The following is a 23,147-nucleotide window of genomic DNA, read 5'->3' on the forward strand; positions in this document are numbered from 1 at the left end:
TATTTGATATTAAGTATTTGTAATGCTTGAGGTATGAATTCGTTGGTGACGTGTATAATGTAATAGATGATTTAGAGGTAAAAGTTTTTGGATATTCTATTTATTTTATATGTGGAAATGTTGATATTTGTAAAGGGTAAATACTTTTTCGCGATCATGTAATTTCATATATGTTCTTTTTACCGGGTTTAAAGATTGAGAAAATTGTCATGTATTTTCGTGAAATTTTTGTAATTTATGAGAAAAAAGCAGTGTACATGAATATAGTGAAGAGTGTGCACAATGCCATTTTTGTGCAATTCTGGGATGTTTTTTTAAGTAAAAATAAGTCGACGTGTACATGGTTTAGTGATATTTTAATGAAATGATAGTTATTTTGTGAATTTTATGCTTGTAGGAATTTGGTATACGTTTAAGTTGAAATAAACGTGCATGGAAATAATTTAAATATTTGATATTAAGTATTTGTAATGCTTTCGGTATGAATTCGTTGGTGACGTGTATAATGTAATAGATGATTTATAGGTAAAAGTTTTTGGATATTCTATTTATTTTATATGTGGAAATGTTGATATTTGTAAAGGGTAAATACTTTTTCGCGATCATGTAATTTCATATATGTTCTTTTTACCGGGTTTAAAGATTGAGAAAATTGTCATGTATTTTCGTGAAATTTTTTTAATTTTTGAGAAAAAAGCAGTGTACATGGATATAGTGAAGAGTGTGCGCAATGCCATTTTTGTGCAATTCTGGGATTTTTTTTAAGTAAAAATAAGTCGGCGTGTACATGGTTTATGTGTATGTGTTATTTTGAAAAACGCATAAGGAGTATGGTATTGTGCATTTTTTCCCAATTTTGCAGTGAATATTTATCATGATTAAGCAGTTTTGTTTGATAAAATTTCTAGCATAAGTGTAATTCGGCTAGTAGATTGTTGGAAGAAGTGTTCAGTAGATAAAAAGAAAAGAAACATGTCTTTACTTCGTGAAGACAAAATGGCGGCGGGGAAAAAAAAATAGAGGGTTGCTGTAGGAGAGTTGGTTGCCAAATTTTCGCCAAAAAATCGCAAAGTTACCATAATGTAAAGATCAACCCTTTTTGACTATCTGCACCCAGTAGTGAGCTATGAGAATTTTAACAAGAGGTTCGCACATTATCTCTTAGAAACAAATTAAATTCTGATTATTTTTTAAATTTTTATTCAAATAGCAAACATGTAATATTACAGAACAAGAAAACATATTTGAACAAAAAGAAAATCTTTGAAAGAAATAACAAAACTTACATAAACTAATAAGTAAAATTAATTATATGATATTAAGTCAAAAACAAGATTTTCTGTTTAGGTGCTAAGCTATTGTGTTTCGATGATAAATCTGAAAATGTTACTTATTTATTATTTTCCTTTTCATTTATTTGTTTATGTGAACCACTTAATCTAAAAGCTGCAAAGCTTGTTTTCAAATCATTAACATATACAAATGAATTAGTGATAAGATATATAAACAGAAATACTTTTTGAGACAACAAACTCAAATATCCTATTTATTATAATTATAATCATGTATACATTTTATATTAATAAAAAAAGTGTGCTTTTTGTCACATGGTCTTTTGTGCTTTCATCCATGTGAGTATTTGTCACTTACAATTATCATAGTGGTACTACTTTTGTGGGCTTTTGGGCTCGAGTGTAGAATTGGGGCCCCTTTGATTAGCAACAATTTTTTTTTAATTTTGGCGATGAAACCTCACTTCTGGTTACCATGATAGTTTAAACTTTGTTTTAGCTTCCTGGTTTTATTTAAATGAAAATAGATTGATGTGTTGACAAATTTAAGGCAATGCACAATGCCTATTTTGTGCAATTCTAGGATTTTTTTTTTTAAGTAAAAACAGATCGATTTGTACATGGACACAGAGTTTGTGCAATTCTTTGACTTTGTTGGCTTTGTTTGTGGCTTTTGTCGTCCAGTTGGCTGTTATCAGAGGACCCTAATTTATCTGTGCTATCAACTTATATGTTTTATGTTAATTAACAGTTATTATGAGTTGAACTTGTACTTCTTATTTCTGTAGTTCTCACTAGAATGCAAATCAGTTATTGTGTACTGAAGTCGAGGACTGAAATGTTTAGAACTTCTGTTAGCTTTGCCTTTTTGTTACTTGTTATCACCAGCTTTGCCGAAGTTATTTTACGTTTAGCATCTTACTAGACAGCATTTCAAATAAGCATTGTTAATCATCTTGGAACCAGCTTAAGTAGTCTATTGTGTGTGTAATATCAGACTACATTACCTACATTTGAATTACCTACAATTATTATTACTATTTGAATTACCTGGAAGTAGCAAAGGTTCATCTATAGCAAGTGACTTCTGTTCATTTAAGACTTAAATAATTAAATAAAAAGGTTACTTTAACCTGCCTCAATGAAACTATCAAGTAGTTTCAATTCTAAAAGTTTGTTCTTGACCTTCTTAGGAAGCTTTTGCATTTGAGGATGCATTTTTTTTTTTTTTTTTTCCATTATACCTGGTTGGAGAAGTGCAAGAAGTGGCCATAATAACTCCTCCCTTGCAAAATCAAGATTGGAATGGTATAAATGTATAGGAAAATATTAAGTAGGTGAACCAGAGTGAATTATATATTTTATGCATTTAAAAATGCACTTTAGTGAGCATTCACTGCAGTTAAAAATAGGGCCAGATTGGAAGTGAAACTTTATGGTAAATACCAGACTGAATTTCGTGAATTTTATTTTGAGAAAAGTGTAGGTGGTGAATTTGTTTTATGGGGGGGGGGGAGATTGTAGAATTTATTCAAGTAATATTACCCAACTTGTTGCTGCATATCCAAAATTGGTACTTTTCCGTTTTGCCTGCGCAAATCTCACCAAGCAGACTTTATTGGCGACAACATACAGTATACACATAAAAAATGTTAACCAATGTTAGTTCTAAGAATTTTTTATTTTGAAGGCATAAACATTTTAATATGGTTTAAAATTTTGTAAAAAGCCAATAAATTTGAAAAAAGACAATAAATTTGAAAAAAGACATTAATTTAAGAATTTACTATGCTTTCATGGTTCAACATTCTGATTCACTGGTGCCTATCACGTGACATCAAGTGATCTTATCTCTCGTAAAACTACGCTACAAAAATCTAATTTTCTCAGTAATTCTCTACATTAATTTCAAGTTAAATCTTAAATTAAATCTTATGGAATACAAGTTTAAATGCAAGAATTATTCCAATTCGTACGAATAGCTTACTCAGAAATTATGTAAAACCGCAGTGCTTTACTTCGCTAGTGCATTCTCATTAGATTTGAAGAATTTAACCTTTCATTTTGCCTTTTCTATATTTTCGCCTTCAAGTGAGTGGTGTGATAGCATCCTAATTAATTACCGCGAATGGTCTTAGGGCAAACAATTTAATTATCTTGTAAAAATTCTATGTAATTGTATGCCAGTATTGAAAGAAAGAATCAATCTGATAAGAAATGACTGCGACTTTCATGTTTTGAAAATGAAGTGTAAAAGTTACCAGCAAAGATATTCCATTTGGCATCAGGTGTACCATTATTGGCGACTTTATCGTTTGTGCCGCAAAACTGAAAAGTACCCCAAAATTTTCTGGAGCTAAAGAACCCTTGTATGCTTTTTGGAGTTTGCAGGGAAATTTGAAAGTCATTAAATATGCATACACAGGAGTGCAGTGAATGAGTTATTGAAAAATTTCGAAAGCCTATGGTATGTAGTGGTAAATTTGAGGGCAGGAGATATTTTGGTGGTGTGCAAAATTTTTCATCTGCTAATGGCAATCACCAAGATAAAATGCAAAATAAGAAATTGGGTGATAATAAGCAGAACTTTTAAACTATGTAGGGATGATGTGGGTCAGAGAAGTCAGCCATCTGAGATGAAAGAAAAAGCTTCTCCTATTCAACTAAAACAGTACTCATCAAAACCTATCACTCCCAAATATTAAAATTGTTTTGAATGGAATTCCTTTAGATGCATTCTAGGACTGAGGGACGCATAGCTTTTTGTCAGAAAAATTTTAAGAAGTATAGATTATTTGGCATTGCAAGAACCAATGTGATAATTAGGAGGAGTAGGGAAAACGTGAATGCATAAGGAGGAGGATGTTGAAGTTAAAATTGGGAATCACAAATTGGTTTTTTTATGTGGCAAAAAAATTTACAGGTAAACATAATTTTGGGGTTGGATTTTTTAAAATCAGCTGAATTAATTTTCAGGTGAGCATGATGCAGTTGGATAGGAGCAAGTTGACAGAGAAAGAGGTAGAACTTCTAGCCTTGGATTTGAAAGAGCTGCATTCAGAAGAAAAATTAAAGTTGAAGCAATTGACAAGAAATTTTTCAGATTGATTTGATGGCATTCCAAGATTGATGCATGTGGTGAGTCACTAATTTGAAATGGGAAATACCTATCTCATATAGAGCAAAACCCTACCACCCTTATAAACTTAAGAGGAGATCCTATTAAGTCATATTAGGGATATGCTGGAAAAAACATTAGCCCCACAGAGAGTCCCTACATTATTCCTGTAGTACTATGCAGAAAAAAGAAATCTTCCTTCTACCGAATTCAAGGCCTGGTAATTTGCTGTTGATTACAGAAAACCCAACACTATAACAAAATATCTCTTAACAGTAATTGAAATAATTAGGAACATTAATGCTACAAAATATATCACCACATTAGATCTCAAGTCTGCATATTTTCAGATGCGTGCAAAACCAGAGGATGTGCCAAAAACTGCATTACCGAATCGAGGTTATGTTTTCTTTAGAATGCCATTTGGCCTATGCAGAACTCTCAGCATATTTCAAAGGTCAGTGGGCATAATCATAAGTCCTGTACTTGGTAAATCAACATTTATATTCTTAGATGACTAAATTCATGAGCATGCTGATGATTTGCATGACGTTTTTTTGCTCTATAGAAAGCAGGTTTAAAATGAATGCAGTAAAATGTATATTTGTGGCCAAAGAACTTTGGCACCTGGGATAAAATATATCTGAGCAGGGAATAGAAATAGATTATTAAAAAATTACCTGCCGCATAGTATAGGAAAAGAATTGACATCATTTTTGGGCTTGTAACATCTAGTTTTCTTGGCTAGCATAAACTTCTACTAGACCTATTTAAAAGTCTGTTAGTGACTTATTGCTAAGGCTAGAAAACGAATACAAGAATAGAAGAGTGTTAAAGATCCTTTTATTGAACTTGGTTATTTACAGATGGTACGGTCTTTGTGCTTACGAATCCACCATTTGCTTGTGGTGCTAAAACTAAAGATAATGATAACTTAATCTAAAGATAAGCTAGTAGTTCAAAACTACATAAATTAGTTTCACTTAGCAGGTTGACTCAGAAACCTGCAACTGCACGATAAGAAACTTCGGCAAGCATGAAAAGCTGAGATTCAGAAATCAAACATCTGGTAGAAAACAACAATGTGCACACTCAACGGTGAAACATGTGCTGACTAACCTTTTTCCCACTTCAGTATAAATACATTTTTGTTCATCCTAACTCGTTTACATCCTGGCAAGCAAACATGAGAGAAACAAGAAATGATAGAAAAGGCTAGCAAATTAAAAGAGCAGTTCATTAAAATAGTATAAATTTCACATGCTCATATTATAAAATGTTCATTTAAGATTTTGTTCACATAGCAGATCTGTTATTAAATTTAAAATGGAAAAAAACTGCTGGATTCATTGTTGGCTGAACTGAACACAGCTTTTGAAAAATTTAAAAGTGCCAGTAATCCAAGCCCCGTCTTGAAATATCCTGAAGTGGATAGCAAGATAGCAAATATATCTGATTTCATAGCATAAGCCATTCATATGTCTGTTGATATTTAGAATTTTAGTATTTGAATGATGGGCAGTTTAAAATTGGTTCATTCTTGTCAACCTTTGTTGTAGGAGATCAAAAAGCAGAGTGATTGGCATTTTATCATCATCTTTTAATCATAAATTAAACAACTAAACTTCACTCCATAATCTCAGTTTTAGGCAGTTTAATACCCAACAGTGAATATGTTGAAAACAGATGCCATTTTCCAGCACCTATTTGAATTTTAGTTTATTTGCAACTCGTTTGAGTGAACTTAAACAAAATCAGACATAAACCTACTTTACAGGAAGAGAAATTAGTGCAAATCTAAGTAGGCTTATGATATGCTAAGTGTGCTTTTCTTGGACTTAAATAAACAAAAAAGGGGGGCATTGCAAATCAGAGACAGATTTTATAAAGAGCTTACACCTGTAACTTGCTGTTCATTCCCCCTCTCGAAAAGTCTCCATCTCAGTAGCAGCTTTGTGAATTACCCAAAAGGAAAAGAAAAGAAGAAAATTTGATGATTGCAACTTGTGGATACTGTTCTGACAAATAATAATAAATAAGGAAAAAAAGGGATTTTGTAAGCAACGAAAAATTTTATGGGGATTAAAGAAGCAATCTGGATAATCAATATTTACATTTTTAAAACTGATGGTAACATTTTAAGGAAATGACATTTAAAATATGTGTATCCATCCTATATTCAAGTACATGTGTGATACATGCATGCATGAGTTACATGTATACTCAAAAGTAAATGCAAAAGTAAATGTAAATGCACTTCTGTAGTTGAAATTGGGAGATGTAGATAATCAGAAAATATTATTTGAATTTCTGTACCCCCATGAAAATTCATCAACATATGTTGCTGACTTTATACAAAACACATTTGCTTTATGCCTCATAGATACTATTCTGTTCCTAAATAATGAGAAAAGAAGCATTTTATTACAAGAAGCAAATTTTGTATGAAAAATCAAAAATTTGTATGGCTAATATTTAAACATTCTTGCAGTTGTGTGAATACCACTTGGTTAAATATAAACATTTAAATCCATGTGTATTCAAACACTTCCCTGCTTGAGTTGGCTGTTGTCGCAGGTATACTAAAAAAAGTGACATTTATACCGAATGTTGAACCTGGGGGCTGTGTATCATTTGAAAGTACCATCATTTTATTAAAAGTACTTTTTACTGATTATAAAGTGTATTCATACTGATTCTTATTTTGTATTATTAGTTAATTTAATATTTATTTACTTATTTTATTATTTTCAAGTGCATACAGTTGCCTTCTGCAGCTGCATGCTAAGATATTGCATCAAAAGTAATAATTAACAGTATTTGTTTATAAATCATATCAGAAAAAAATTTGAGCAATTGTTATCCAAGTGACAAACTGGCAAGATTATTGTATTTACTTGCAGAATTATTATCCTTATTTACTTTAATATTGCTGCTTAGAAATGAAGAAAGATAATTATGTTACCTTTACAAATTCTGGAAGGAGAGCTAAAGGAAGAATTTCTATGATTAAAAACATGTGTGAATAAATATAATAAAGTTCATTCAGAAAATAAGTATCATTTGGGTATTAAAAAGTATTAGCTATTTGTTTTCCTTTCTGATTTATTAGAGAAAAATCTACATACCGTAATCTCCTTTTGGTGCTACTTTGGCAGACGGTTGCACAGATTTTGGCGATTTTTCTTTTGGCAAGTAATACGACATATGGTAAACCCATTGCTGGATAAGTTATTTATGGTAACCGATACTTTGTTGTCACTTTATTTTTAAAATACTGCATTTTATTATGCATAAATTTTGTGTTTTAAATATTGTTTATGGCTTCAAAATAATAAAAATGCTATCCCTGAGTAAAATAAAGCTATGGCGTAAGATGAACAATTACGTTATAGGTTAAACTATTATTTTTAATTTCTTATAGGCACAGTTTGAAGGAAGAAATATCTTACTCAATTAAGATCTAAGTGCCTGGTTATTATCATAATGAATATTGTGAAGTATATAGTATAAATAGTGAACATGGTATAAAGTGATATAATGAACACAGTATAAAATCATCCAGTAGTCTTTTAATTTGACCTTAGCAAAAACATTGGTCTTTTTGTCTTTTACCTCTAAAGCAATTTCCTGAGCAAAAATAGAAATATTTGTCAGATGTTAAAATTACTGCAATTCATTGAAATATTTTTCGAGGGAAAACATGAGAAGAAAGAAGTTATTTTTAATAAATTAACATAAAAATCAGGCAGATGGTTATTTATTGAGAAATGAAAAGTGCACACTGTAATTGATTTTACCAATTTATTTATTAATTTAAGTCATGTTCCAAATGAACTGTAGTTAGTTAGATTTTTGGCATCAGTTCTTAATACATAATTATTTCTTAATGTATATTTGAAGCATTGGGAGGGTATGTTTATTATTATGCTTATAGTTTATTCATTCCCCTTTTTTTTTTTTTTTTTTTAAATAGCTACCATGGCCTGTCACATCTCCAGTAAAACAGACAGAATCTTTATCCAAGTCACTTCTGGAGAATGAATTTTCTGAAGAAAGTTCTTCTGATGAAGATTATAAACCTGTCGAAGTTGAAGTAATTTACATGTTATATATTTAATACATATAGATGCAGAATCTGAAAACTTTCTCATATTAATCAAAATAAATTTAGCATTTAATATAGTGTTAGGCAGGGAAGAAGCAAAATTGCCAGCTAGAATTGGCATAAGTTTTCCTTACATTATGGCAATTCCTGTTATTAATTTTATACTAAAATTTATAATTAACTTATTTGAAATGTTAAGCAATATATATATGAAATGAAAGCACAAATTTTGGAAGCATTGAAATACAAATGCTGAGACGTAGATGCGTAGAAATACTAATTGCGTTGATACTTGATGCTTAGAGCGTCCAAGAGCTTAGAGCGTTTTTGAAGAAGAAGCAGTCGAGCTGGATTAAATTCCTTTTTTATTTAAATTCTCATTTTGTGGCCACAGTTCACTTGGCACTCTACTCGTGCCTATTAAAGAACATTTACAATTTTAATATTATTGCCATAGAAGTGAATATAGCAGGACACACATGATTGTAGAAAGACGTCTGGCCAAGAGGAAAGCACAAGCAAAAGTGACGCATCACTTCACAGAAAAGGGAGGGAGTCAGTTTTTAGTTATGGTTTACATTTTGGTGATTGGTCAAGAGGCATCTGCATTAAGGGTTACGTAAGATTGCATGATTAATTTGAATGACACAGTTTAGACTTACAGCGCTATTTTCAGGACAGAGAGATGAAGTTTCCAAATGAAATAAAAAATAAAAGAAGTTATAGTGACTTAAATTTAGAAGTGTGCTTACATATTTTTCATCTTACACACATATATATATATGTATATGAATATAACAAATATTCTTTCACTCATATAAAGCTAATTTAAATAAACAGTTATAGACAAAAAGTTAGAAATTTACAGGGTTCGTAGCGGTCCTTATAAGTGCTTATAAATCCTTATATTTGAAAATAAAATATAAAGGCCCTTATAGGTGCTTACTTTTTCTTTAAAGCCCTTATGTTTTTGTTTTCAGTGCTTATTTTTTGCATTTAGTGCTTTTTTTTTTTAATGAATGTGATTTTTTTCCCCGTACCAAGCCGAAACTAAATAAACAACTTTTCTTCCTAATATGGAATGTCAGATGGTGAGTCATACTCCTGGAAATAGCTTTTTCCCCTTTCTCTGCGTTAACATCCTTTGGTGTGTACGAAGAGTACAGATAGGTGCCCGTCGTTCTATTGATCAAAGAATTGCGAAAGCAGTAGAAAATTCGCCTACATTCAGCATTCTTTTACTCCCACCCAAATACTACACACGTTTGAATTTCTATCAAGATCTTAATAATTTGCATTCTCGTTCCGCTTGGTCAATTCATATTCGTGTTTATTATGATCGTTATGCTTATATTATGAGCATATGTATGAATGTTTATAATACCATAGTTGCAGTAACTGCTAAAGTATAGTAAACTTCCAAAAATGGTTGTGTTTTAACACAGATTAGCTTTCTAATTAATAATATTCGGAATGGCTTAAATAAAGATAAAGTAATCTAATAGTCAAAATAATTTAATTTTTTGGCCAATACATTATACAGTACGAAGGTTGGGAGGTCTCCCCTTTCTCCGCAAAATCTTGAATATTGAAACTCTTACAGTTTGCTGCAAAACAAGCAACGGACCCTTTTTTTTGGGGGGGGGGAGTCACTTTCCAATCTGGATTGAATAGGACTAAAAGTTTTGCGGTCTACCAGCCCAAGCAAAGAATGATTCTATTCCGGAAATTTAACGCCGTCTGTTGAAAATTAGAATGAAAAACACTAGTTATTTAGTTCTTTATTCTCTAATACCGATAGTTGTTGATTCCGATTGCGTAATATCACGTAGGGAAGAATTACGGCGCACATATTGCTCAATAACATTTGCGATATTTTGCAGAGATAATTAATTTTGATGTTCAGTTCGAGATTTGTTTATGAACACTTAAAAGAGTTTTAATTTGCTTGCTAAGCAGAATATTTTTTAGTTCTGTTGGTTTATTTTTATTTGATGCACATATTGAAATGTCAATAGCATTTATTTAGCGGAAAAATCTAAAGAGTGGCTACAGTCTACCCCCTTCCACTCCGTAAAGTTACGCTCAACTGTCCGAATATTCGCCAATTTCCAAGTATGCGGGTTAGTTAAGTTTTTACTGTTAAAGATGAGTGCATGAAGCAAATTTCTGTCTTCTTATTTCTGAAATGTTCCTCTTTTTTACTTAAATTACTTGCTTGCAATATCTGTTAAGAGAAAACTGATATAGAATGAAAATTTAGAAAATGTTCAAGATTTAGATTTAAATTATTTAAATATCAATATTAGTGGAAAAATAAATTGTATTTATTATTAGGTTCCAAGCGAATACAATAAATATGCCTTATTATTATTTATTTTCTCTATTTTGAACTGAAATTTCATCATCAAATCTTGTAATATAGTTTAGTTCTTCATAGTTTTTTTTTCTCTCATTGTAAACTAGTTTGTTTGAACTATTATTTCAAATTAAAAAAAAAGTAATTATTTTCCATGGTTGTGATAATGCTTATTCTCTCTTAATAAGTACTTCATTTCTCATATTTTAAATTACAAGTCTAATTTTTAAGGTTATGCAATTGTGTATGATGTAATTAGACAGGTGCTTATTTTTTTTTCTTAAAATGTGCTTGAAAAGTGCTTATAGGTGCTTATTTTTTTAACTAAAATGTGGCTATGAACCCTGATTTAGAACAAAATCCACAAAGACCCAACAGAAATTAAATTCAAAAGCGGTAAAATTTCAAAATTCTGTATAACTATGTAAAAAATCAACTAAAAAGTCGGAAAAATTAAAGAAATATGAAAAACAAAAACTAAAATATACACAGGGAGAGGAATGATATAAATCGGATTCAGCATTATCAAAGAGGAGGTAGATTAAGAGTCAATTGATTCCCCTTTCCCTGGAAAACTACTGTGTTTCTGTTGATCCAAAATTATTTGATGAACCATTCTAAATTATTTAATTATGAAAGTTCATCTGAAAATTTTGAACTCTCCTTGATACAGAGGCAGTCCATTAAAGAAATGTACAAAAACAAATCCATATGTAAAAATTCCAATGTGAAATAAAGCAAAAGAAATTAAGTAGATGCTTTTTACTAAACTTAAGATTGAAATTAAATTATAGTAATATGAAATACGCTAAGAAATTTTGAAATCATGACTTAGTGGACACAAAGGCAATTCGTTAAAGATATATGTAAAAAGTTCCAGTGTCAGATAAAGGAAAAGAAATTAATTAGACTTTTTTACTGAATTTAAGATTGAAATTAAAATGTGATACAATATATGTACTTAAAAATAACAGAGAATATTGAAATTATAACTACACAGTGTGAAACAAAGACCAGAAGAGCGAGATTCAAAAATAGACACCTAGCCAAACTGGTTTTTCCAAATCAAAATATCATGTTTAGTTCCCAGAATAAAATCTTTCAACTTCGAAATTTACGAAGAGCTGCTACAGCATTTTCCTGGTTTTTGTAAAACCATTTCGTTCTGGCAAACTGATAGTCATTGAAATAATGCTACTCGTTCAAATGTTAAAATAGCCCTCAATTATTAATTGCATGTCTTTTCAAGCATTTTGTCTGTAATGTGCCTCCTAGTAGAAATTTTTTTAGCTTTTTTTTCTTTTTTTTTCCTTCTTTTTTTCCCTTTCAGAGTCTTTCATTGCATCCTTTGCATTATCTCTCTCTACAAATTTTCAAATCAATCTGCATTTTAGTTAAAGCTGCAGAGTACTATGAATAGGCCGAGTTTAAGTATGATCACCCCTATATATATATATATAATTACAAAACAATTTTTTTAAAACAAAATATGATCATGCCTAGTATTTTCGTGCATTAAGCTGTTGAAAAATTATCTGTAAATGAATAAAGTTAAACATTTAGAATTAATTTCGCAAAAATTGAAATTCTTAAGTGATAAATTTAAAATAGACCTATAAATGTAGTAAAGAATTTAATGTTAAAACCAAAATTCTTCAAATAAATAACACCCCACTTCAAAAAGTCAATGAAATTTAAAGAAAAAGAAACATAATAGAAGTGAAATTCAATCAACTTCAATGCTACGTCTTCAGGAGAGACTTTAAACTGCTTGAAATTAATCCAACTTTGTTTTCAAACCAAAATTATTTTAAAAGTCGCATAAAATTTAGTTATTTTCCCTACATGCTTTTGCACTCATATAGTACAGACAATTATATGCAATTGAAAAAAAAAAAAAAAAAAAAAAAAATCAAGGAAGCCTAAAAAGGCTAAAGATGAACCAAATGCAATACAGAAACAAAAATAAAAATGAATTCTGTTTACTGAATTTAAGAGTCAACTTAATGAATGAATATGGAAGGAAATATGTTATCATCACTCATTAATCAACTTCATTTAGGGCTTCAAAACACTTTTCCCTTGACGAGTTCTGTTTGAAGTGCTAAACTAAGACGATAAAATTTTTTTTGGTTTTAAATTGTACAATTTTTTCCTATTTGAAGTGAAAATTTTTTATTACTATTTTATGATTTTCTTTAATTTGTGTTTTACCAATGTGTATTTTAACGCAGAGAAAATAGGATTTACCTTCAAATATTTAATACACCAGTTTCTTTTTCGTTCCAGTTTTGAGTGTTGATTTATTATTTTAGAATCTTTCAATACATTGCGTAAATTTGTGTCAAGGTTTTACTTCCTTTTCTTTTTGTTTTTTAAACTTAAAAAATATTTACATATATATGCAGAGTTGCCAACTCTCCCGATTTAGGCGTGAGACTCCCAATTTTCAAGTGCTCTCCCGCCAACCTGATTTACAATATATTTCTCCCGACTTTTTCTTATTCTTAAAATTTCTCACGATTTTTATGAAACTTAGTTTAATACTTCGTTATATGAACAATAAAAAAGTGATTTTGAACATCTGAAAGGAATTATATCTAAAACAAAACCTTGCGAATCAGATGAGAACTTCTGCTTTATGAGTGAGAGCATATGCCTATTAAAAAAGTTTCTTTCTGAACAAAAGCAAAATCTGCCACTGTTTATAACATTTGTACGAAAACTGATTAAAGTTTTTTTTTTGTTTTTTTTTTGTTGTTGTTGTTTTCTTAAACAATGCAGTAAGTAATAAAAATGTTTTTTATGTGTAAGGTATTTTTGTGGTGCTTGCATTTAAGAATTAGTAACTATTTAAAGTTAATTCATTATTAAAAACTATATTTTTATCATTTAAAAAGTCTTTTTAACATTGTGAAAAATCTCCTGATTTTTTTAGTGTCATAGGTTGGCAAGTATGTATATATACATATTTTTATTTCATCTCTTATGTTTATATTGTGTTATCGTATGCTCATGTGTTATCTTATATATCCTCATGTTGTTATCTTATGTTCATGTTATTTTTTTGTCATGTTCAGTTTATAGAGAAGCTGTTAATTTGGACATGAATCTCCTTTAACAAATTTTAACTTTCTTTCATTTAACCATTATACCAAGCGAGACATTTACTTGAATGTTTTTTAAACATTGATTAAAAAAATTCCAATTTTAAAATTTTCTGTATATGGCATAATATTTACCTTTATATTGCATAAACTGTAATTATACTTTTACTTGTAAATCATTAAACTGGAGTACAAATTCTTTTGAATAACGTAATCCTCCTGTAAATATGAGCAACTGGAAGCTCAAATTTGGAATTAGTTTTATTATCTATTTCATATTTTGTCAGACATTAAAGAATTTTTGATTAACAATCTCAGCAATTTCCAAGCGAGGAATGGCAACATTGTACGGGGGGGGGGAATTTCCAATCTAACGTATTTTTATCTCCAGTGCATGAGAATGTGTATCAGAAATTCTAAAGATATTGTAACATATTTTGCAGTATTTAACGAAATAACATGTGAGCTTCTTAGTAAAATATAAATTTTATTCTCAGTTCATGGAGATAGATAATTTAAAATACAATTTTATCTGTTACGGCATCAATCTCTAGCTTAATTTTACTACCGTCTTTGACAGCATATAAGACACGCCCTTATTTCGAAGGCCACACACAAGGAAAAAAAGCGTCAATAGTCCGTGAGACAGCGTGGTACCACTATAACTTAAAATGTGGTTTCTTTTAGTTCTCACATGTCGTAAAAGGCAACTAAACAATCATTGAATGCAATTACCAAACATATTATATTAAGAAAAATTAACAAAACGGCAAGCTATTTTGAACATAATATGTAAATTTCAATAATGAATAAATGATTGAACGGCAAGCAATCAAACATAATACAAAATAAAGCAAAAACAACAAAAAACACAGATTCAAGGGAAACGTTGGCTATCATGAAATTAGACTTTCAAAACCATAAAAATCCTTTTCGCTATCTATCATCATGATCGAAAACGAGAATATCGTCATCACTACTGTTTCCGTCATCGGTAGTATCACCTTCTTCGAATAATGCGTCATCTTCCATTCCGTCAAGAGCATTACTGATTCCGCACTTCTTAAAGGACATAACAATTACTTCAGCCTTTACGTCCTCCCAAGATCTTTTTACCCACTCGCACACTTGTGAAATAGAGGGCCGCTTCATTCTACCTGAGGGTATGAGGGTGTGATGTGGCTCTCCTATCCACTTGTTCCATTGTTCTCGCACTTTTTCCTTAAATGACTTATTCACCGATACATCTAAAGGCTGCAATTGGCTAGTCAGTCCACCAGGAATGACAGCTATCTGGGTTTTTAATTCTATTGCTTCTCTATTGCATTTTCTGTGCAATAGTTTATGGTTTCAGTTCTAGGGGCGCTAAACTGATCCAAAACCAAAAGAGAGGGTTTTCTTAAGAGTCCACCAGGTCGCCTCACCCATGCATTCTGTAACCACAGTTTCATTCCAGCTTTGCCCATTCAGCCTTTCGGATGAACATGAACAATTACACCCGTTGGAAGTTTTTCTTTTGAATAAAGAAAACAGCGGTAGTTTTGTGCCATCAACACAACGTGTTAGAACTACCGTATATCGGTTTTTTTCATGACCTGTGGTTTTTATGGTTATTGATTTAGACCCTTTAATACTCACAGTCTTGTTGGATGGTGCATCAAATGTGAGTGGAATTTCATCCATATTTCCTATTTGACCCAGCTCAAAAGAAGTTTTCTTGCATGCATTTATAACAAACCTATGAAATGCAAGCATTTTATCTTCATAATCTGCTGGCATTTTCTGTGCAATAGTTGTTTTTGTGCGCATTGATAAACCTTGCCTTTTCATAAACCTGTAGCACCAGCCCTCAGACCCTGAAAAGTTCTGATTCCCATGTTTTTCTGCTAATCCTTTGGCCTCATTGATTATCATTTTGTTTGAAACACTTATCCCAGATTTTCTTTTATCTATCACCCACATTTTTATGGCATTTTCAAGTTCAGGCCAAGATGGAGCTGGGCATCGAAGGTTATGTTTTTGTTTTTTAGCAGTCTTCAGTTGATCTTCCTGCAGTCGTATCATTTTTTCGGTAGGTGGTGGACCAAAATGCCTTGCTGCTGCTCTGTTTCCATGCACATTGGCGTAGTTAAACACTCCTAGTTTATACTGAATTGTATAGCTTAATCTCTTGTTTCCTGTAGTCATATTTTGCAGGATATTTTTTTAAAACAAATAGTTTTAAGCATCGATACCGACACGTTTATACAGAGTAGCACCGATATCGACACCTGTGTTGGCGAGTCAAAGAAAGTCTATTTAAAGAAGGAAAGGCTCCATAGACGTAATGTGACCATCGAACCAGTTCGAATTTCGACATCAGCTTCGAGCTTTGGCACTTTTTGGTGACAGATATTTCACGCATGTGCAAAATAATTATGGCAGATGTAGAAAACGTTATGTGTATCTAGACCTTTATCCGGGCTAAAAATAGTATTCAGTATTGAAAGTTAACCTGTGTCCTTCATGTATAAGACACAGATAACTTTTTTTGAGACCAAATTTAGGGAAAAAAGTGCGTCTTATACGCCGTCAAATATGGTATTTCTTTCTTGTAAATTTTCAATCATTTACTAACTGGTAAAATTTTTATAATAACAGTTTTAAACATTTCTGATGTTGCTCAGCAATGGTTACACAATACAAATATGGCATTGCCACTCCAATATCAAGGATAATAAATATAATTATCTGTTAAATAATAAAATATATTAGGGTTGAATTGAAATTTTGTGGTTTAAGTGCAAAGAACATATTTAATAATTAAAGATAACGGACAAAATGTTTAAAAAAAACACCTCTTTGGACGTAATTTAAAATCTGAAACCTTTCAGATTTTTTTTTTTTTTTTAATCTTACCTCTTCTTTTTTTTTAAACTATACCGGGTTGAAGGTTATAAATTTTAAATCTAAGTTCAGTGTGTTTCATTGCTTAAATTGCCTTGTTGACTAAATCAAGCTTCAGTCATATGAACAGAGCAAACTAAAATGAAAAGTAGTATTGTGTTGCAAATTTTAGGATATTAATTATTCCATTTTTCAAAATAATTTAACATTCTAATTTTTGAACAATATTTCAATATAACAGACATTTGATGTAAATTCATCAAAAAAGGTGGGGGTTATATAGGAGTCAAATAGAGACAGAATCCGATTGAGAATTTTTATATTTTGCGAGTCTGCAAATCTGTAGCTGAATTGGTTTACCCCTTGTATTTCCAAATCATATTCAGTAATATATTTTTTTCTTTTTCTCTTTTCAGTTGGTGAAAAACTATTAAATATTTGAAATTCTAGTTCATTCTTTAGATAACATATTTTAAGAAATACTTTAAAGCAAGAAATAGGTTTTTTAGGTAGTTTCATATACAAATTTAAGTGATTCGCTATTTTTTTTTAAGTACTAAAGTTTTTTTAAATCTCTCCATAGTCTAATTTTTATCTTGTGGACCTTAATAATTCTTCTCTTTATCTGTCCCCCTCCTTTTCGATTTGGCACCCATTGCTTTGGTGACCCTTAAATGTACAACGCAGCATTATAGGCTGACTTTTCCTGTGCCCTGGTACAGTATATTTTTACTTTCTTTTCAAAGTTTTCAGAAAGGGTAAAATATCTAAAGAAGGCTTTCCATTCTTTATTTGCTTCTTTCAAAATTCCTCATGACAAATGCCCATAGAATAGCACTTAGATTACTAAACTTAACTAAAACTAGTTATAATAATGATTCAATGCACCATTTCAAATTACAATCCTGTTAAATTATGTAAAGCATAATATTAAAAAATTAAGTTTGTTATTTAAAACCTTACTTTTAATTCACTATTGTAACAATTCTGGTATATCAAGAACTACTGATATGGTATATCATAATCGGACTTAAAGCTGGCACAGGGCCAAGCATTGAAGCGCGCGTAGTAATAAGAAAATGACTGGAATGCGAGTAGCTGTACCTACTAAACTTAACTACTAAACTGTATGCCCATAGTGTGTATGCGAATGATGATATATTTTGTACATATAATAAAACTAGCATGTACAGTAAAAGAGCGTGCCTTGTGAAGTAATTACTCATGAAAAGATACACGGTAACTGGCGACGATGGATGTGTGATTTTTAAAAAAATGCGCCTAATGCAGTCTCAATAAGGATTAGGGGATTCTTTGAAGACTGCTTAAGGTTAAGCTTTAATAATCATTTTTCTTTTGAAACATCATGGAGCAGCTTGTATCTGAGTTAATAGCGCAGAAAAGAGCTCTAATGGAGAGCCTTACTTCAGTTATAACTCCACAAATGGACAATTCGAAACTTTCGGTTCAGTTTGAACAACATAATGAACATGAAGAACAGTTTGATTCCTTTTTTTAAAGATTCAAAAGTTATTTAGATATACAAAATGTTTCACGGGATAAGTGTGGGAAAGTATTGATTTCTAGTTTGTCCGGAAAAATATATAGTCTCTTAAAAAACTTGCTTTCTCCTGATAATCCCTCCGATAAAGATTATGATGTGTTAAAAACAACATTAAGAAATCATTTAAAGCCTAAGCCACTTATAATTCCTAGCAGACATATATTTTTTAATCGAAAGCAGCATGAGAGGGAAGCAATTAGTAGTGTATATGGCCGAGTTAAGGTCACTTGCCAAACCGTGTGCTTACGATCAGAATATGTTAAATACCATGTGTTGCAGAATGTATCTGTTAGTGGGCTTAGAGATAGAGCTATTGTGGATAGAATTTTTGAGCAGGATAATATCAGTTTAAATGACACTTTAAAAATAGCTTTAGCAATGGAAAACGTGCAAATAAAATAATTGGCAAACTAAATAACTGAAGAATTTAGTGCCAGGAATAAAGGTAAATCTAAGTCAGTCGCTCCGAAAAAAAGTTTGAAGAACAAAACTTCGTAGCTAAGAGTGCTAAAGGCAAATTGTATTCGTGATGTACGGGGACTGACCATGATAAAAATTGTTGTAAATTTAAGACAAATATCTGCAAATTTTGTAAAAAATCGAGCACATTGAAAGGGCATGCTACAACGCTAACAACGCTTAAAAAAAATGAAAGCGAAACGAAAACAATTAGATGTAGGAAATAAAAACACAGTTCCTATAAACAGCATACATTCCAGTGAGGTGAAAAATAAGAAACCGCCCATAATGGTCCAAATGAACAAAGAAGGAAAACCAGTAGCTATGAAACTGAAAACGGGGTGTGGTATCGGTAATGAGTTAAAACAATTTTCGGAAAATTTCGAAAAAGAAAATTTAAAATGCAAGTCTGGTATTTAAAACATATAATGGAGAAAAACTGATACCTTTAGGATTTACTACAGTTAAGATAGAATATAAAGGTCAAAATAAAAACTTAAATCTTTACATTGTTAAAGAAAGCCTTGATACAGTATTTGGTCGAGAGTGGCTTTCAGAGATAAATTTAGATGGGTCCTCAATAAAGTCAGTTTCTGTCTCTCAAAAGAGTATTTTAAATAAATTATTGGAACAATATAGAGATTTTTGGTGGAAAATTGGAGAGATAAAAAATTATGAAGTTCAACTTGAATTGAAGCCAAATGTGTCACCAAAATTTTGTAGTAACACAAGTAACATTTGTGTTAAAGGGCCCGATAGATGAAGAAATTCATCGCTTAGAAAAAGAGGGTATCATCGAAAAGTTTGAAACTTCGGAATGGGCAACTCCGGTAGTACCAGTTGTCAAGCCGGATGACTCTGTACAACAGTGTGCCGACTACTCGGTGACAGTAAACCCAAATATTGTTACACGTCAACACCCTTTGCCGACTATTGAGGAAATGTTTTCACGTTTGAGCTAGAGAAAAGCATTTTTCAAAAATTGACTTTAAACATGATTATTTACCAATGAAAGTACACCCTGAGACTCAAAAATTGCTAACAATAAACACACAGAAAGGATTATATAAGTGTAAGAGATTAATGTTCGGGCTAAATGCAGCGCCGGCAGTTTGGCATAGATGGACTATTCCACAGAACAAAAGGGTGTAAGGTCTTCATGGAAGATGTGCAAATAACGGGTTAATGATGGGGCACATTTAAATACTTTAAAAAATTTCTTCGAGAAATGTAAAACTCATGGACTAAAATTAAATATAGAGAAAAGTAAATTTTTTCAGGACGAGATAAAATTTTTAGGTCATAAAATTGACGCTAATGGTTTACATAAAACTGATGAAAAAATATCAGCGATTGCAAAAGCATCAAGACCCAGAAATGTCCAGGAAATTAAAAGCTTTTTGGGATTGGTTAATTTTTATGGAAAATTTTGCCCTAAATTAGTAACAATGACAAATCCTTTATATTAACTAACTAAAAAAAACTCAAAATGGGTTTGAACGAAGGATTGTCAGGAGGCTTTTCTAAACATTAAAAAAGAATTGTGCTCACAAAAAGTTTTGATGCATTATGATCCAAAATTGCCCTTAACATTGGCAACTGATGCATCACCAGTAGGGTTTAGGTGCGGTACTTTCTCATAAACTTCCTGATGGAACAGAAAGGCCGATTGCATATGCTTCTAGAACACTGAAACAGAGAAGAATTATTCTCAAACCGACAAAGAAGCTTTGTCAATCATTTGGGAAATAAATTTTTTTTTTCTGTACCTTAAAAATAAAGAAATTTATATGAATTACAGATCATAAACCTCCTGTTGCAATTTTCGGCTAAAAAAAAAGGCATGCCAGTTTTGGCAGCAACAAGACTCTTACATTACGCTTTGTGTTTAGTCATTCCAATTTGATATTATACCTTAAAACTATTGAGCATGGTAATACTGATAACTATCACAATTGCCAATGAACTCGGAGCGAATGTCTATTCAGGATGATGTAACTATTTTTCAATTACAGCAGATTGAAACTCTTCCAGTCACTGCCAGAGATTTGGCTAAAGAAACTGAAATTGATGCAGAACTCAGTCCTCTGCTACGGATACTTCAAAGCGGTGGTGAATTGAAAGGAAGGGAGATGGAGTGCAGTCTCTAACATGGCTGTATAATGCATGGTCAACGTGTTTGTATTTCAAAATGCTACTGTGAGAATGTTTTGAATGTGTTCCACCACGGACACTTAGGGACTGTAAAGATGAAAGCAATTGCTAGATCTTATGTATTTTTGAATGGTATAGATAAAGGTATTGAAAATACTTCCAAAAACTGTACTGAATGTGCAAAACATAAAATATGTCCTCCTAAGGTAAAAGTTCATCATTGGGAGTACCTAAGCTCTCCAATGGAACGTATTCACATCGATTATGCAGGACCTATATTTGAGCATATGTTTTTGATAATCATGGATGCTCACTCAAAATTGCTAGAAGCCTATCCAATGAAATCAAGATCGACTTTCAAAACAATAGAATGTTTATGGGACTTTTTTTGCACGATTTTGATTACCAATATTGTTAGTGATGGATAACGGGCCACAGTTCACTTCATATGAATTTAAGTTATTTCTACAGAGTATCGGAATCAAACACAAAACTACAGCACCATTTAACCATCGAGTAATGGGCAGGCTGAACAGTATGTGTTTACAGTAAAACAATCTTTAAGAACAATGCAAAATTATCCAGGAACTTTGATATAAATACTCAGTACATTTTTGATGCAATATAGAAAAGCTCCGAATTTAACTACTCTACAGAGCTGTGCAATGCTAATGCTGAAGAAGGAAATTCGAACAAAAATAGATTTTTTGAGACCAGATCTCAAAAGGAGGGTGGAAGACAGAGTTCGAAACGGAACCTACGAGTTTGCAGACTGAGGATTTAGAGTAGGAGATAGAATGGCAGTAAGAAATTATCGCCAAGATGACAGACGATGGAGTTTTGGAGCCATCCAATCCAACGATGGACTCCATAAATGTAGATGGTCAGCTATGGCGATGATATGTCGGATCAGATGCGTGATGGAGGAACCGTAATAGATGAGGGGTTCATACGTGTACCTCCAGCTCTTGTGATTCCCAAAAGAGCCTGATAAGAGTGGAGTTCCAGAATCATCCAACGATAATAGCCACAGGCGGATGAGTCTGTGTCGTCCTCCGAGCCCAAGGTTGTACCAGATGTTCCATCCACCGGACCTGTTGCTGATACAACCAGATTACCAAAAAATCCTACAGTGCCACAACCTTTGCCTTGGTCGAGTAGAATTCGATGTCCCCCAGATTGACTGCAGTTATGATAAAGGGGGAGAGATGTGGTATATCATATTTGGACTTAAAGTTGGCACAGCACCAAGCATTGGAGAACGCGGAGTAATAAGAAAATGACAGGAATGCGAGTAGCTGTAGTTATGAGTAGTTGTGCATATAAGTGTGTATGCAAATAATTATATATTTTGCACATATAATAAAAGTAGCATGTAAAAGTGTGTGTCTTGTGAAATAATTACCCTCGAAAGAATACATGGTAACAGTATTTTTGGTTGTGAAAAACAAATATTTTCACAATCAGAGTAGGATAAATTCTTTCTTCATATTGAATTCAATACATATATAATTTTCCGGAGCTGTAAAAAAATTTAATTAGTTGTAATGATTATCAGGATTATTCTCTTTACGTGATACCATACACGCAGTTTATGTTTTATAATTCCTACATCTCGAGGAAATCTGCAATGCCAATAGTCCCAACCCTTCTCGTCAGCCTTACTCAAGGTTTAAATGGAATAATAAAAGTTGCGTATACATACTTACTGATCAGTAATTGAAAATAATTAATTAAAAACTGCTAATGTTGCACAAATTGTTGCAATATAAAATATATGTATATATAAAGCTAATAGAAATTGAAGTAAAATACATAATTTAAAAAACTTATTTGTGTTTTGAAATGTGCTGAAAATTTTGAAATAACTGCTTGCTTTGCATAAACTGAAAATAACTAGAAAGACTGAAAATAACTAATTACATTACGAAGGCACATAGTGAGGAAGTAGATAATTCCTTATGTTGTCTATCAGTGTGATTAGTTTAGGGATTTTTTTTCTCCTTGGGTGTGTGTTGTTCAGGAACTGTTAAAGGTTGGAATAATCAAAGTCTTATAAAGGCGCATTGCATGGTTAATCATGATGATTCTGTAGAAGCG

The 23,147-nt window shown here is 31.6% G+C and overlaps 1 protein-coding gene across 2 annotated transcripts in view; it reads left to right on the forward strand.

The window, feature by feature from the left end:
- Positions 1-23,147, forward strand: part of LOC118202808 (GON-4-like protein) — a 177,436-nt gene that overhangs the window by 5,579 nt on the left and 148,710 nt on the right. For both annotated transcript variants that reach the window (XM_085811076.1, XM_085811077.1), the window contains exon 3: positions 8,387-8,506. In XM_085811076.1, the coding sequence (XP_085667202.1) occupies positions 8,387-8,506 (120 nt within the window). The remainder of the gene's footprint in view (positions 1-8,386; positions 8,507-23,147) is intronic.

This window comes from Stegodyphus dumicola, chromosome 2 (assembly GCF_044657685.1).
Source record: "Stegodyphus dumicola isolate Sdum_Otavi_A_Nest chromosome 2, ASM4465768v1".
In the NCBI taxonomy this organism is placed as follows: Eukaryota; Metazoa; Arthropoda; class Arachnida; order Araneae; family Eresidae; genus Stegodyphus; species Stegodyphus dumicola.